Source organism: Pocillopora verrucosa, chromosome 11, assembly GCF_036669915.1.
Source record: "Pocillopora verrucosa isolate sample1 chromosome 11, ASM3666991v2, whole genome shotgun sequence".
Taxonomy (NCBI): domain Eukaryota; kingdom Metazoa; phylum Cnidaria; class Anthozoa; order Scleractinia; family Pocilloporidae; genus Pocillopora; species Pocillopora verrucosa.
Window position 1 is genome coordinate 17652441 of NC_089322.1, and position 16004 is coordinate 17668444.

Here is a 16004-nt window from a genome sequence, read left to right on the forward strand (position 1 = left end):
TATTGGTAAAATGAACTTGAAATAATGTTTTATTCTGCTTAAATTTTCGAGCTTTTTTTTCCTTCCCAGTACCTTCGGGAAGCCCTTATGCTAATTTATGCGATTTTTCCCGGAAGAGAAATCCGAGCATTTTCGTTTTCTCGGAAAGTTTTAAAAGGAATTTGATCGGTTTCCTTTAAAATTTGTAACATCGATTCCTCTCCAAGCTTTGATCCAAGACACCATGTGAAAGTTGGACTGGTGTAAGGACTGTCGAGATGTCTGGGAGAAACTGGCGCGGTGTTTAAGCAAGACAAAAAGTTGCGAGCAAATTCAAGGTAGGATTTGCACATGCTTGGTGAAATACACTCGGTATTTCTCGGCGTTCTTAAATCATTAAGCAGTTAGTTGTTGTTAGCAACAAAGTTGATTTCGATTTCTTGTCCAATCTGCAAGTGGAAGCTAAGTATATCAGTAATACAGTAGATTTTAATCCGGGGAAATTTTCTTAGAGTTGGGGAATATTAACGCGATCAAGAGAGTTTTGCCTCGGAGGAAACGATCGATAGCGTAATAGCTTGCTTAGACACAAACAAAGCAAAATGGGCCACGTAAACCCAATACTGAACAGGGATGCCTAAGGGTGGATGAAAATAGTTAAAAAGAACGATTTGAAACTTTTAGGATAAATTTATAAACTTTTCCAGGAGCAAAAACCGTAACCAACAGAGATTATGTGGATTTAGAGTTTCATATTAATGCATGCACGAGCACTGTAACTCACTTTCCCACCGGAACACATCGATAACTTTAATAAACGAGAACGTGATCAGGCACAGTTATAAGCAACCGAGTCGATCAGAGATTCGTTTCTATAACGACCCAGTACAGCAAAACATTCGGTTCCTTAAAAGCTGAATATTATTTACGGCATTTGCATGGACGATCGAAAACTTGATGGTGTTGAGTTTCATACAATGAATATCAGAATAAACATATATCAGGAAGTAAGACAAAATGAAATGGTTTTCGAGCAAAGACTTGTTTTACTCTTCCCGAGAATTAGACTTAAAAATACGCCGAGCTAACATACGCTTTATGGTCAGTCGGTCAGGGGTGACCGGCAGTCCTGACATTTTGTTAAATTTAACGAATCGAAGAAACTTAGCTAATACAAATTATCAAATTTTGAATAAGAAGTGACAAGCGGTCCTCCCGTTTGCGGTTTTCAAAACAATACATTTCTTAGCATAGTGTTGTAAATAGTGATATCTAGATGTTTTGAATTCGTTTTTGTGTATATTTTTAACTGCAGACGATAGATGTTTTTGTGATTAATATTCATTCTTTGGATTATTCTTAGTTATTTTATAGAGCGATTGACATTAATACTTTTTGCTACTCTTAGCTATTTTATGATTACTCGGTTGATATTTCAGCTCAGAGGGCCACTAGTTTATCAGTTATAATGTCATGTGTTAGCTTCTCTAAATAAAGTCGTTACTTAATTAATTACTTACTTACTTACATGACCTACACTTAAAGTAAATTTGACGAATCGAAGGAAGCCAGCCAATTAACGAATTTCAATCAGGAATAAATAATAAACGATTCAGCAAAGCTTTATAGCTCTCAGGTAAAATTAAGCTTGGAGACAGGTATGAGGTATGCAGCTGATGCAAGATATGAAACGTGAAGCTTACGTAAGGAGAATATTTTTTAGCAGAGCTCGACCTTCGTCTCTCTAGTCGTACCAACCCTCTCATAAACTCAATAAACAACTTGTTGGCTCTTTTGTTAGGACCTTTTTTCTCATTCATATGACCTTTTTGAAAGACAGCTCTACTTGATAAAATATTCTAACAAAAATATTTCAATTTTGTCCTAGAGTTTGCTTCAGGAAGGGAGCATGGTATTTCTTATTTTTTCCAATTTTGGTCATTTCAAAATTAATTTTTGTATTTATCTTCGATCTCGATATCCTTTGCGATCTTCATCGTAAACACGCCTTCTTGAAAATCGGTCTCTGCTCAGTTTCAGGTATTAAAAAATGTGCCTTGTCAATTTTTGGTTACCACTTGTCTTGTCGTTAGACTGGGGGGCGGGGGAATGGGGGGGGTACTTCTCAGTGATAGTTTAATGGGGATGTGACACTGAATGGGGTCGCATTTTCATGACCGTATTGTATTGAATATAATAGGAACCCGGCAAAAATTGACGCAAGTACACCCCATCCCCCACCCACCCCTCTCCCAGGTGGTAGACCTCATTGACCTCAGTTTTGCCTTACTTTGTATTATCCTGGGATAAGGGATCAGTCATCCACCATCGCCTGAGAAATTGGGGGGGGGGGGAGTTGAGAGATTTTAGGAGGGATAACATGGTATTCAGGGGTAATGGGGAGAGTACAGTCGTCACCAACAGAGTGTGAAGAGGTGACCATAGAAAGTTGACCCCCAAGTACCTGCTAGTGACCGAACTCAAAAGAATGTAAGAGAGCCTTATGGGGAAGGGGGTCGGGTAAATTTTGTCATAATAAAACCAAACTCCTTTGGATCTTCCCCCCCCCCTCTCCCCAGCAATAAATAATGACTGGACTTTTAAAGCTAGCAGTAAGTCAAACTCATTTACAATTTTTGAAACTTTCGCAGAAATTTCTTTGACGTGTGCCACTTATTCAATGGCTTACAGGGGTTGCCTTACCCTGTACTGCGGTCACTGCAACACAGGGCTGGCTACCGTGGATATTTTAATGTTAGCTACAGTTCCTCCATCAGCGACGCATATGGCCATTAAGAAAGAGAAGGAAGAAGAAGCCTACAAAACACTTAGAAAGATTCCAAACCCTGACGCTAAAAAAGCCTCTTTTTCTCCTTACAAAATTCTTTGCAAACAGTGCAATGATTACGTGGGTACAGTCAGCATTGTACACGAAAACACCCTGATTTGTTTCAAGATTGAAAACGTATATTTCAAAAAGGGGTATGAGGAAATCAGAGGGAAAAGATTGAAGCACATTAAAGACAAACTTTTGCGGTATGGCCTTGAGGTTGTTAATATTTCTCAGCTACAACTTCCAGATGCTATTGAACAGAATGAAACTCCTTCAGAGCCGTTGATTTATTGCGATGTACGGAACGGCCTAACTACGGAGCAAGTCTTGTCTTTTACGAAGCAGATCCCGCGCGGATATCAACAAGAAATGTTTCTGAAAGCCTTGCGCGGAAACACGCTGGTCTACCTTCCCACGGGCTCGGGCAAGACTTTAATTGCAGCCATGGTGCTGAGCTGTATGAAGAAACTAAACCCAAACAAATTGATGGTGTTCTTGGTGGACCGCATACCACTTGTGTACCAACAGAGTGACTACATCAAGTCCCAAGTTCCAGATCTCAGAGTGGAGATATTAGCGGGAGATGTTGGACGTTTCCCGGGCGATAAGTCGCGTTGGATAGCCACCGTTCAGGCGCTGGCAGAGAATAAAATCGATCTCCTGGTTTTGACCCACCAGATTTTGTTAAACCTTATGGCCAGTGATCCTGTGGTGGTGCGCATGTCTGATATTTCTGTTCTCGTTTTCGACGAGGCCCATCATTGCCTTGGAAATCATTGCTACAATCAGGTCATGAGAGATTTCTACAGGGTCACAAGTAACAGGTTTAAGCCTCTAGTGCTGGCGCTGACTGCCTCTCCAGCAGGTGCCGATACACTCCAGGCTACGTCGAAAAAGTTGGAGGAACTTCTGTCGAACCTATCCGCATGTGGGCGCATGCCTTCTCGGTCTACAGACCTAGAGGTGTACTGGAACCGACCGGATACAGAATATCAGATGGTTCCTCTTAACACCAAGCAAACAGTATTTGAATCAAACGTGGAGTTGTACCTCAACTCCTTGAAAGAGCTTATCGAATGTGAAGCCAAATGTCCGCGAGCGCTTGACAAGTTGCAAGTTCTAAAACACAACTACCGCGGTGCTTTGCGTAAGTTGATTGAACGTTGCTATGGTGACAAGAGCCGCGTAAAGGGCTTGGCGCTTGGGGAACATGCCATGCACATGCTCAGTGTGATTGAAGTGAACAACATCTTGGGGAACGAGTATGCTGTGGAGTGTCTTGAAGAGTGCATTAAACAGCTTCGAATGGCCACATCCCCTTTGGAACGGCTCAAGAAGAAGCTCGTTGGTTCCTTAAATGCGCTAAAGGTTCTAGAATCGTCGATCAAAGACCTCAGACGAGTTTCAAGCTTTTTCGCACTCAGCGACAGGTATCAACACCTCACCAAGGAACTTGAAAATTTTATTCTTCGAGTTGAAAAAGACGAAACTTCCAGAGGGATCATTTTTGTCAAAATGAGGAGGACTGCCCACAAGCTCTGTGAACGGCTACGGAAAGAAACTGAAATTTGCGAAAAATTGAACCCAGCCTTCCTTGTCGGTCATGGGCGGGGAAGCGATGGAATGGACTGGAGAGGAGAACAAGAGGAAATCCTCAAGAAGTTACGATCTGGGGAAGTTAAATTACTTGTCAGCACGAGCGTTTTAGAGGAGGGACTGGACGTACCAGTGTGTAACCTGGTCATCCGCTTTGACAGCGCACTGACTGTACGGGGAATAGTGCAGAGTCGCGGGCGAGCATCTCGCAGACCCGACAGCCGGTTTGTCGTCATCTGCAGTGATTGCAAAGAGCAAACGAACGCGTTCGATGCTATCGAAATGGAAAACAACATGGAACGCGCAATGAGGTTGCAACAATATTTCACAGCACGATTACAGGCAGAGTCATTCGGTTGTGAGATGAAGAAACCAGACTTGAGCCAACGGTCACATCTAGTTGAACCACCGAGCATGGCATGCACAGAAGAGGAACCACAAGCTGAGGAAGAGGATGATGACGTGGAAAATGAATACAGTGTCGAAGCAATGACCATCCATGAACGAGGAGAAAGTCTCGCATCAGGAGGACCCAGAAAGAGAAGAAAGAAGCGTGTTCCAAATGTACGTATCGCTATTTTCAATGTTGTCACAGATAGAAACAACAACAAGGAAGTTAGCCAACTGACAGAATACTTCGAGAGATATTTTGATTTGAAGTCCTTGGCGCCAGAAACCTCTGAAGTTGTTAAAGATTCTGAGAGTTCAGCAGGCGAGGAGGAGAGCACTTGGGACCAAAGTCACTCAGTCATTCTTCGCCTACAGTTAGAGCCTTGTGAAGACCAAATTTTCCGCAAAAAAGAAAAATTCTTCACTCATATCGTTCAGTCGTGGTGTTCGCGTCCCAAAGCGTATCGATCTGAAACGGAGAAGCACTGGTTATGTCGAGATGAGCCCTCACAGAGTCAAAAGTATTCCAAACAGGTGCTTGTCATCAAAGCAGAAGCCATCAATCTGGGGTACTTTTGGAATCGAGCGCATTTCTGTATTCACTGGCCTTTCAACTCCACCAGACGGATGGAAAACATTCGCGTTGCGTTTCAGCATGATCTGCGAACATTGTTGATCTGTTTTACAATGGCTAATCCATTCAGTAAATGGAAGGCAGATCTGTACAAGCTGCAAATACGTTACAGCGAACTGAGAGAATTTGTATTGGTGGACAAACGGAGCTCATCTTCGTCTCAAGAGGTAATAATCTCCCTGAGGCATCCTCCACGCATCTATAGAGCGAAGAATTTAATCAAGAAAGAGCAGGATGACGAAGAAAACGACTTTGAAGATTGGTACTTCGATGAGAACGACTACGACTTTGATTTTGATGACGATCGTGGCTTCTCCAGCGAGTACTCGAGCGATTCCGAAGATGATCAAACGACTTCCGGAGTCAACCGCAGTAGTGCCGAAAGTACTCAAGTGAAGTCCGAAGATGATACCGAAGCTCTTTTGACGAGTTCGGATCTCGCGCGAATTGACGACGTGGTGAATTGGGAGCGTGTTACAGAAATCGGAGACAGCGGGGAAGCTTTTGGTTTGTGCTTCGCCTACAACTTTACCTTTAAGGCGAGTGAATGGCAACATGTCAAAGAGGTACTTAAAAGCATTGCTAGATATGACAAGAAGTCGTTCTTTGTTTCTATGCGCAAATCTGTGAGACGATTACCAGAGGTGAACATTTCCAAGGAGTTACCTTTTGTCGTCAAATACGCCGCACAATGTGTTCTGAGTTCCTTCCCATTCGCCAGGGGTAGAATCACGACCAAGTTCGCCACTTTGCTTGGAAGCAAACCTGAAAAAACAACATTGTCTGCCTTGGAAAGACTTGGCACGGCTCTCCATCGGAATTTATTCTGCGATCCAGAGGCCCGACTCGAAGCCTTGCTGAACGAAACAAATTTGAATCTAGGGGGATTCCCAAAGCAACTGCTACCCGATCAGTGCGCCATGATAAAACGGATGGTGATTACACCCACAAGGCTCCTTTACTACACACCAGAGATCATGTCCAAAAATCGTGTCCTTCGCAATTACAACACAGACCAGTTTTTGTGTGTGAACTTTCGTGATGAAGACTTCTCGAGGCTCTCATCCGCAGCTGGAGCCATTGATAACATTTTAGAACGTTTGAGGCGGATCTTGGACAGCGGAGTGATCGCAGGCGGGGATAGATTCCTTTTTTTGGGATCTTCCAATAGTCAGTTGCGCAATCACGGCTGCTGGTTTGTTCGTCCCAGTCCTCAGCCAGAGGAGATAAGAAATTGGATGGGAGACTTTTCTAGAATAAGGTACTAAGATCGAAAAAATGTTTATGGACATGTGAGGTTTTGATGGACATCTAAAAACGATCGAAATCAGGAAAACCTGACTTAATGCCAAAGGGTTGGGGGGGGGGGGGGGAGGTTACTCGTAATGGAGCATTTAGATCTAAAAATAGCAGTGTTACTCCTAGTGAGAAGTTCGTGCATGCCATGGAAAACGGGGATCAATTTCAGTAGCTGCGCACCTGCCTTTCCCCTAACCCAGCATTGACCCTAACTTGTTACTGGTTGACTGTAGTTGTGCCAGGGGAGGGGTAGGTACACAGTTGCTTAGATACTAACATTGATCCGAAAACGGGATAGGCTATTGCGTGATAACTCACGTGGCGAGTGAGCGCCAATCATTTACCTTTAAATTCTCAACAAGTTTCCCATCTATCCTTAGCTGTGTTGCCACATTCATGGCGCGAATGGGTCAGTGCTTTTCGACATCCATGGACGCAGTTGGTATCGACCTCAGTGAAGGGACCGATTGGGAAATGGATAACGACATTAAAACACTGGATGGTAGCTACTGCTTCTCCGATGGTGTGGGAAGAATTTCGGAATCTCTTGCTCGCCAGGTAAGGATGTGAACTCAGAGAACAGAATCACTATCAGTAGTTGCAGTGGTTGTTAGAGGTAAAAAGACTTGAAACTAATGCGGTCGCTTTAGGTATAGTTATTTCGATTTATAACAAGAATGTCAGAAATATCATTTTGAGAACCAGTGATTTCTGCTACTGTCATCATGTTTATGTAGACGAGAAGTCACTCCACTGTATTGCGCACGCGTGTCGATCGCGAGTGAACTCATGTTGTGTAAGGCTGCACTAATCAACACTAAAGAATGACCATTACATAGTAATGGGCTCCTGCCTGAACCAACTTTACGCTTAACAGGGCCTTTTTCCTTGAGCTTGCCATCAATTGTGTGTTTTCTCAGCGTCATTAACATTGATTTAGTCTCTCCACGCTTGATAACCTTTGCACTTCTTCTCCTTGGCAGGTCGCCAAGAAGATAGCCAAGACCTTTTTGCCTTCCGCAATCCAAGTTCGCTTTGCTGGATGTAAAGGAGTTCTAACACTTGATCCCAGGCTTCCAGACAACATAGCGGTCTTCCGCCCGAGCATGCACAAGTTTGAAAGCTCCCATCGACGGATTGAAGTGCTACAGACCTCTCGTCCCCAGGCCGTTTTCTTGAATCACCAGTTGATTATTCTTTTGTCGAATCTCGGTATCCCGGATGATGTATTCATGAAATTACAGCGTGATATGTTGGACCGATTGGCAGGTGAGAACGTAAATAATCGATCTGTTTCAATAGACGTCGCCATGTGTGAACGTGAGGAAATTTTGGGAAACTGGGTCGAGCACAGCAGGTCGAGGCCGAAATCTGAATCATCATGAAGCATACTTAGTTTCTTTTGTGTTTTAACTTGCATTGTTTGGCTTTTCTTCCTGCTAAAAATGGTTCCTAATTGTGCAATGGGACTTAATTACAAAAGAAATGTTTGAACATTAAATATTTCGCTTTTTTATCTTTTTTTTTCTCCAAGAAGTTAATGATTAGCCTCGACTTTGTGTACTAGACCCAGTTTTCCTCTAATTCAGCACTTACCAAAGCAATTCTGCGGAGCCGAGGTAGCATCACCTCTGAAACTTGAGAAGCAAAGAACCTGGGAAAGACTAATTACCAGACTCTCTGTTCTAGCCTCTTTGTTGTGAGTAACCTGATTATATTTGATTTTAAGGAATGCTTGTAAACGAACAGCTGGCTTCTCAGCAGATGACTTCGGGGGCCAAAACTGGCATCGCTTACACGAGCCTGTCTCAAGCTGGAATACAACTGACTACTGAACCCTTTTTTAAGTCTTTGTTGGTAGCACTGTACAAAGAGCGAATGCAAAATCTGCTTAGTCGAGCCCGCATTCTCCTTCCACCAGCGGAGGCTCGACTTATGATAGGTGTCATGGATGAGACGGGGACCTTAAAGCCAGGCGAGGTTAGAAGATGAATAGTTTGATCTGTGATTATTTCCGCTGTTGTTACTTTTTGTTAATGTTCAGTGTAAATAAATTGTTTGTCGTAAGACCAAAACCATCCTAATTACAACGGCCATTCAGAAGAAAGTGAAATAAACCAACTATTTGAGGATAAGTTTTTCGTATAAGGGTGATTCGTTGAAGAATAGTTGGAACAGCCTTTCCCATGGATTCTGATCGACTGTTTCCTTTCGCGAATTCAAAATGAAAGTGCGTCATTATAACTTTTGAATGAGACACGGCATCCTAGAAAAGCGGCTTTAATGATATGATTGGTTTTTATTCTTATAATACTATATTAATTATTAGTTAATTATTAATCAATTAATTAACGATATTAATACCGTATCAATTATTAGTTAGTTTAGTCGGCAGAATGAAACATTTTGTACCCTTAGATTGTCCTGAAGGATTTTATCGTGTATAAACAAATTTATCTATCTATCTAGAGCTCATGGCAAAAAACATACAAATTTATTGAAGCGCGAAAAAACGCGAGTGACCAAGTTATCTAAACCTATAACACTGCGAAGTAAAGCGAAACGAGTGTAGTCCCGAATCCCTTTCGATGCTCAATGGATTTTTTCCATTTTTTTCTTTTTTGCCATTACTGCTTAAGTTACGTTTGTCTACGAACTCTAACATTTCTTCTCAAACTAATATCTCTCCAGGTATTTGCACAGTATTCAGCGACTTCCAATGACCCTGATCACGAAGGAGAATTCAGTAAATCAAAAAAGCATATCCTCAGAGGACCAGTAGTGATAACAAGAAATCCTTGTCTCCATCCCGGAGATGTCAGACAGCTGACCGCAGTATACGCGGCTCCACTCGTTCATTTGGTGGACTGCGTCGTGTTTCCTAATCATGGACCACGCCCTCAATCGAGTGAAATGGCAGGTATTACTGATGTTAGTAATTATTTCTGATCCTTTAGTATTGATCACCAGGTTTCATCAAAGGCAAAAGAGTGACGAAAAAAAACTGGTCATTCACAATTTTTCTCCTTCTTGACTTACGCACGACTCACCACCAATACCGCTGTCGCCATTGCGCATGAACAGAGCATGGAATGACGATGTCTTTGTGTTTACAAATTTTCTCTTAATATGAGCATGCGTGAGGAGATATACAGCAGTGCACCCAAAGGATTTAGGTCAAACGGAACTTTAATTTTTTTGGTTGAATAGGTACTCTTAACCTCCACTCAGGGGTAGAATATAAAAAACACATAAGGATTCAATCAAGTTCTTTTATTAGTCTACTTCTTTTCGGCGGCAGACTAGTCAATGGTCGGAAATTAAACGCTTGATTTGCGATTTTGTCTCTTTGGCTACCCTTCGGTGAAAAGTTCCTGCTATTTACTTCAGAACTAACCAATCAGCATGCGGGAAAAGCTCTATTCACTTCTGGGTGTGTAGTTTATATTAATGATCTTTATTAAGGCGCTCTTTCTCTGCTCTTTCTCTGGACTCTGTAAGCTCACGCTTTCATGCTTAACCTTTAATTCGCATGAGTGACCAAAGCCGGAATTCCTCATGACAATATCAATACAATATCAAGAGAAAAGTGACGATAATGAAGAACAATATTCATTAGGGGATTATCCGTTGATCTAATAACACATTCTCCGAACTAACATCATAAGAATTGTCTGGTAGACGGTGAGGAAAATTACTGTGGAGATCTTAGGGCTGAAAGCGTTAATGCCACCGGTAAGGATGTCTTCAAATTGTAATCATTACTTTCTTCTTGTCAGGTGGAGATCTCGATGGCGACCTGTACTTTGTCTGCTGGAATAAAGAGCTTTTGCCAAAGAGAAAACTTTTTCCACCAATGAATTACGAAGCACCCCCTAAAAAAATAGTCCACGGACCAATTCAAATACATCACATGACCGAATTTGTAGCCGAGTATATCCGGTTTGACCAGCTTGGTGTGATTGACAACGCACATAAAGCACATGCCGATTGTGACGAGGGAGGGGTCGAATCGTCACTATGTCTTAAATTAGCTGAGCTTCATTCATTAGCAGTTGACGCTCCAAAGACGGGGGAATGGCCCGAAATGCCCAAAGAGGCGAAAGTCTTAAAGTTTCCTGATTTCATGATGAAATCCGACAAACCCAGCTACCCTTCAGACAAGGTTTTGGGAAAGCTATATCGGGAGTGCAGAGCATTTAAAGACAGTATAGGGAGAGAGGTTCCACGAAAGAAACCACACATCGACTCCGCTTTATTAGTGCCCCATTTCCAGAGGTACCAAGACGAAGCAAAGGAGCTGTATGAGGAATACTCCAACCAGCTTCAAACGCTGATGAACCTCTACGGAATTGAGACAGAAGCCGAGCTGCTCTCAGGCTGTTTTCTTAAAGTACACTCTCGTCTTGGAAGAGAAAAAGTCGAGATTGCTGACCTAGTTGGGCAAATTCTCACTAAAATACGCGAAAGCTTTCGGAGAAGGTTCTTCAGAGAGTTCGAAGTGAACGAAGATATTCGAGGAGCCGAAGATGTTATTTCCGAAGAAATGCGAAGAAAGGCCTCGGCCTGGTACTACGTGGCGTACAGCAACAAGCAATCGACCGACGCAGCAGAAAATGGCCCGGATGGAACCCCTTCAAAGCAGTTCTTAAGCTTTCCGTGGCTGGTTGATGACGTTATGCTGTCAATCAGAACAGAAAGAGCATTTGAGGAACAGGAGTCTCCAAGTATCGTAGAGTCGATTAATGAAAGCGTTTTGAAGGTCTTTGAGAAAGACAGAAGAATTCTCTTGCCGTGTTTTGAAGAAAGACTTCAGAAAAAGAATCTCATTGCTAGAGAAATTCCTGGAATGAGTCTTGCTTTATTCGGTTCTTCAGCGACACTTCTCTTCAGAACAGATTCGGATCTTGATCTTTGTGTGCTAAACTCTGTGCGCATCGCGCGACGAAAAGGATTGGATCGAGAGGAACAGATCGCCTTATTGACGAAATTACACCCAATCATGAAGAAGCTGTTTAAGCATGCGCGTCTGGTGGAGTCCGCTAAGGTTCCGGTAAGTGCTGTCTTGAAGTTGAGGGAGGTGGATTATTTCTCTTAAATAATGCGTGTGCTGTGACCTCTGTCATCCTATAACTATATCGTTTATCTGAGGATCTAGCAAACTCATCTCGGAGTAGCGATACCTTGTATACATGCGGAAATTCTCGATACAATCATCATCAATGATTAAATTCTCGAGCACTCAATGAATTCACATATTCCACTTTTCTTTTTTTTTCTTTTGCTATGTTCCCTTTCTGCACCAAAACTTGGTATATAATCTACTAGAAGGAAAGAGGCTACCCTTCCATTCAAAAAAGGAGACAAAAAGATTGACCACAATGCTTGTTTACGTGAAAATGACATGGAAACTCAGTGGAAGACTCCGAGATGAGCGCTTTTTTAAGAATTTTTCCCTATGGCTAAGAGTTTTCTGCCAGATTCTCTCCCTGAAAATAACTGTGTCTAATAACGCTGTCTGTATTTGACTTCAGGTGATTTCTTGCCAGAACCCGTCCAATTATGGGGGTCCCTTGGTTAAAGTAACAGGTGATCTCTCAGCCTCATGGGAAGGTCTCCTCAAAGCTATTGTGTTATCCAGCTACATAAGATCATACCCAGGTCTCTTGCCAGTTCTCCGTCTCCTCCTCAGTTGGGGTCATGTGACGGGGCTCGCAGGACATGGTGTTGAGGCAGGGATTAAGTCAAATGAGCTAACTTTCTTGTTGCTGATGTTCTGCGCTTCCAAGAATTTGGTGCAAAATTTCAACATGGAAAGTGTTTGGGAAAGGTGCTTACAGATTTCAACTGGACAAGTGAGCGACATAGTTCTTATCCAGGAGTGGCGAGATGTTCTTGCATCTTTACCGTCATTGGAATCCTCAGAAAACGAGGCCAGTGTTCCAATCACTCTCGGTGATGAAGAAGTCGGTGAGATCCTGCTGACTTTTTTCCAAGCTTACAACTCCACCCTCGAAGCAGAAATTCCTCAACCATTTGCGTCACTATTAGGCGTGGCCAAACTATCAGAACTGCTGGACGCAGAACACTTGCGCCTGCTCAAGGAGCACATGCAACGCGCTTTTCATCTGTTGGCACTTTACGGTGACGTTGAAGTGCTTCTTACAATCAGTGCATCAGAAATCGACCGTGTTATTTTCTTGTCAGAGGAGCTGTCATATGCCATGGCGGGCTCTGAAAGGCATAACGCGTATGAGTTGTCGAAAAAGACTGGTGCGAGAGTAACAATTCGTCCCAGTCTCCCCGGATCAGGATTTGGTCTTGTTCTTCAAGCTATTGGTACTGAGTCTGCTGTGGCGTCAGTAGAGCGAGCACTGAATGCCATGGCAACGCAAGCCTTGCGTAATAGGGCTGCCATCATGTCAGTTTGCTTCGTTAAGGAAGCCAAACTGATGGTGATAGAAGGTTCTCTCAGTGACGATGACCGCATCACTTTGGTGCCGTACTACGGAAATCACCACCCCACCCATGATAGTCTGGCTTTGTACGTGCCCATGCTGATAAATCCGAGATCTGACCTTAGGCGTATAGGAGCCGCCTTTACCCGATATGAGTTCCAAAGCTTTAAGGAGAAGTTTCTCACTCAAGTTCAGGTATGAATTACGATGACTGTTACAGTGCTGTAGACGTTGCTCTGAAAGTTTTGAAGGCACTCGGGTTGATATCGGGAAACTTCGCAGATCTTCGTGCAGTGCTTTGGACACTGATCTGAAAGTTTTGAAGGCGCTCTGGTTGATATCGAGAGACTTTATAGATCTTCGTGCAGTGCTTTAGCCAGTGATCTAAAAGTTTTGGGGGCTCGGGTTGATACCGGGAAACGACGGAGATCTCCGTACCAGAGACGAATCTTGTGAGCTTTACGAATGCATGATTCCACGAATAAAATATTTGCCATTGTTTTAAAAAACAAATTATAAAAAATTATAATTATTTCCCTGAATGTTTTTGGGCCTTTCTTCATCTCATTTTCCATTACATCACCTTCTGTTGAACATTTGATTTTTGAACCTAAAGACCTTGATTCAAAGATTCAACACCAGTCATTGTTATTTGGCGGGATGTCGGGGGGGAGGGAAGTTGGAGGATTTTTGGGGATTCACATGGTTTTCAGGGGCAACATAGGGGGAGATCAGTCGTTGCTAACAGAGTATAAAGGGGAAATATAGTAAATTGACTGCCAATTAACTGCCAATGGGGGAGGGGGAACGCATAAAATTATTCTAGAGCCCTATGGGGTTTCAGGTAATTTTTATCGTGACACAGAGAAAATTCTCTAAGCTCCCCTTCCCCTCGTAGGCTATGAATTAAGACTGTTCCCTTCACTTCCTTTTTTTTTCAATTTTTCCAGGTGATAGAGAGGGATTTTGTGCCTTCCATTCACGGTGAAATGGAGTTCGCCGTTCACTTCGGACGCATTTATGTTTTAAATATTCCGAAATCATTTACTGAGGACACAGAATCGCCAACTGTTAGTGTGTTCCAAACAAATCTGTCACGTGGTTACAAACCTCGACCCAGTGTGCTCTCCACCACTCCTAGAAATGACAAAAAGTACGTCAAGACTCTAAAAAGTCGAAAAGTTAAGAAGCGAAAGAACAACGAAGTCGGGGAGGATGGTAAAAAGGCACCAAACCGGAAACCCTCTCGAAGCTCTTTCTTTACAATCGTTACATCGCATGAGAAAATCATGGGTTTTCTGATGCAGCGCGGGTTTTTAGAGGAAAAAAGCTCAGAGTCCTACCTGGTTGAAATACACACGGATCACGAATTCTGTGTTCTCACAGATGGAGCTTTTAATTTTCTCGAAATCATGTATCCCAAGCTGCGCTGGTGTGCGGTAGATGTGAAGAGGTCTTGGCGGGAAAATCCCGAAGATCATGACATCACTGATCTAGACGGAGTCGAGACTGATGTCCGTTTCTTATTACAGACCCGCCATGCACTGCGCTCAGAGGACATACGTGGAACTGCTTATGAACAGTACCGTGATACCTTGCAGCCTCAACATTCCGCACAGGCTTCCCGATGTCCTTATGTAGTTAAACCGGAAGTTTGGAAGGAGGTGGCCTTGATTCGACACAAAAAGTCCCGGATATACAAGCTGAGCGAAGACTTAGCAATGCAAAGCGAGTTTAGGAAAGCCCTTCGTATCAGTGTGAACGAAGTTACTGAGTATTCTCGACCCACAAAACACGTATCTGACTTCAGTAAAGTTATGACACGATGGGAAGTTGTCACCAAGGCTGGATTACCCAACAGTTGGAGTAATAGCGAAGCTGTGGAGAAGCTATTGAGGGATATCTGGGCCTTTGCTTTTGCTTTGGCCTCGCATTTATCCGAATAAAGGAAAAGACACTGAACTGTTTTATCCTAAGTGACAGATTTTTTTTATCTCCACAAGCATGTGTAAGTTATGTCGCTCCGCCTTTCATAGCGAGTGTAAATAACGCGATAAAAGTCTCTCAGAGCTTGAGGTGCTAAAGCGAGAGAAACACGCCACCCGTTTGATAAGGCTGATCTTGATAACTGAGGACTTACTCTTTAGAACAATGGCAATTACTTTGAAATGCGATGCTAGCTTGACTTCAGAAGAATAGATTTGTGTGGCTCTACAAGTAGCTGTAATTTGTAGTGGGAAATTCAGCGAGAGGTTGTTTCCAAATCTCAAGAACGTGGAAGAAGTATTTCCCCTTAACTATAGAGCTGTCGAGGTTTCCTTCCCCCGGCCTTTAATTCATGCAAAATCGAGTTTGACCCTTTACACTCTAACATCAGTATGCATATTCTCCATACTACTCTCTACACATTTCCTGGGTTACTGAGAAGGAGAATTTGTTTAACAATCAAGAGCATTTTAAGTGGTTGATCATATCCTTTCTTCCTGTGACAATAATTTGTGATTCAGGAACGATATTGGAAGGAGAAATTAGATGTTGGTCACTCTTAGGCATCAAAGGGTTAAGTTCATGTCACAACATTCCTTGTCTATTAGTTTCCATGGGACAATAAAGCGATTCATTTCATTAGAAGTAAAACTCAAACGGTAGCCAAACCCCCCCTCCGCCTTTTTTGTCCCCAGAATTGTAATTAAACGCCTAACGCCAATTCAAGGGATATACGTTCGTATGCCGGGACCCAGTTGCAACCTCTGACAGGCTTTAGCACTTTGAATGGTCTCCATACTGTATTAGAATAAATCTTGCTGCAATCGGA

General features: G+C 42.8%; 1 protein-coding gene across 1 annotated transcript; it reads left to right on the forward strand.

Annotated features, from left to right (window-relative positions):
- Nucleotides 1-150: 150 nt before the first annotated feature.
- LOC131781513 (uncharacterized) lies at nucleotides 151-15947 on the forward strand. Its single transcript, XM_059098181.2, has 9 exons — nucleotides 151-317; nucleotides 2631-6693; nucleotides 7112-7289; nucleotides 7715-8000; nucleotides 8461-8711; nucleotides 9423-9651; nucleotides 10511-11784; nucleotides 12266-13384; nucleotides 14140-15947. The coding sequence occupies exons 2-9, from the start codon at nucleotides 2660-2662 to the stop codon at nucleotides 15133-15135; spliced, it is 8367 nt and encodes a 2788-aa protein (XP_058954164.2). The 5' UTR covers nucleotides 151-317; nucleotides 2631-2659; the 3' UTR covers nucleotides 15136-15947.
- The last annotated feature ends 57 nt before the right edge of the window (nucleotides 15948-16004 follow it).

Bases quoted from the DNA above. Each gene is read 5' to 3' on its own strand.
- LOC131781513 (XM_059098181.2), top strand. From the start codon at position 2,660: ATGGCTTACAGGGGTTGCCTTACCCTGTACTGCGGTCACTGCAACACA. The intron at 9,652-10,510 runs GTATTACTGATG...TCTTCTTGTCAG, and splicing joins TCAATCGAGTGAAATGGCAG to GTGGAGATCTCGATGGCGAC. The intron at 11,785-12,265 runs GTAAGTGCTGTC...ATTTGACTTCAG, and splicing joins TGGAGTCCGCTAAGGTTCCG to GTGATTTCTTGCCAGAACCC.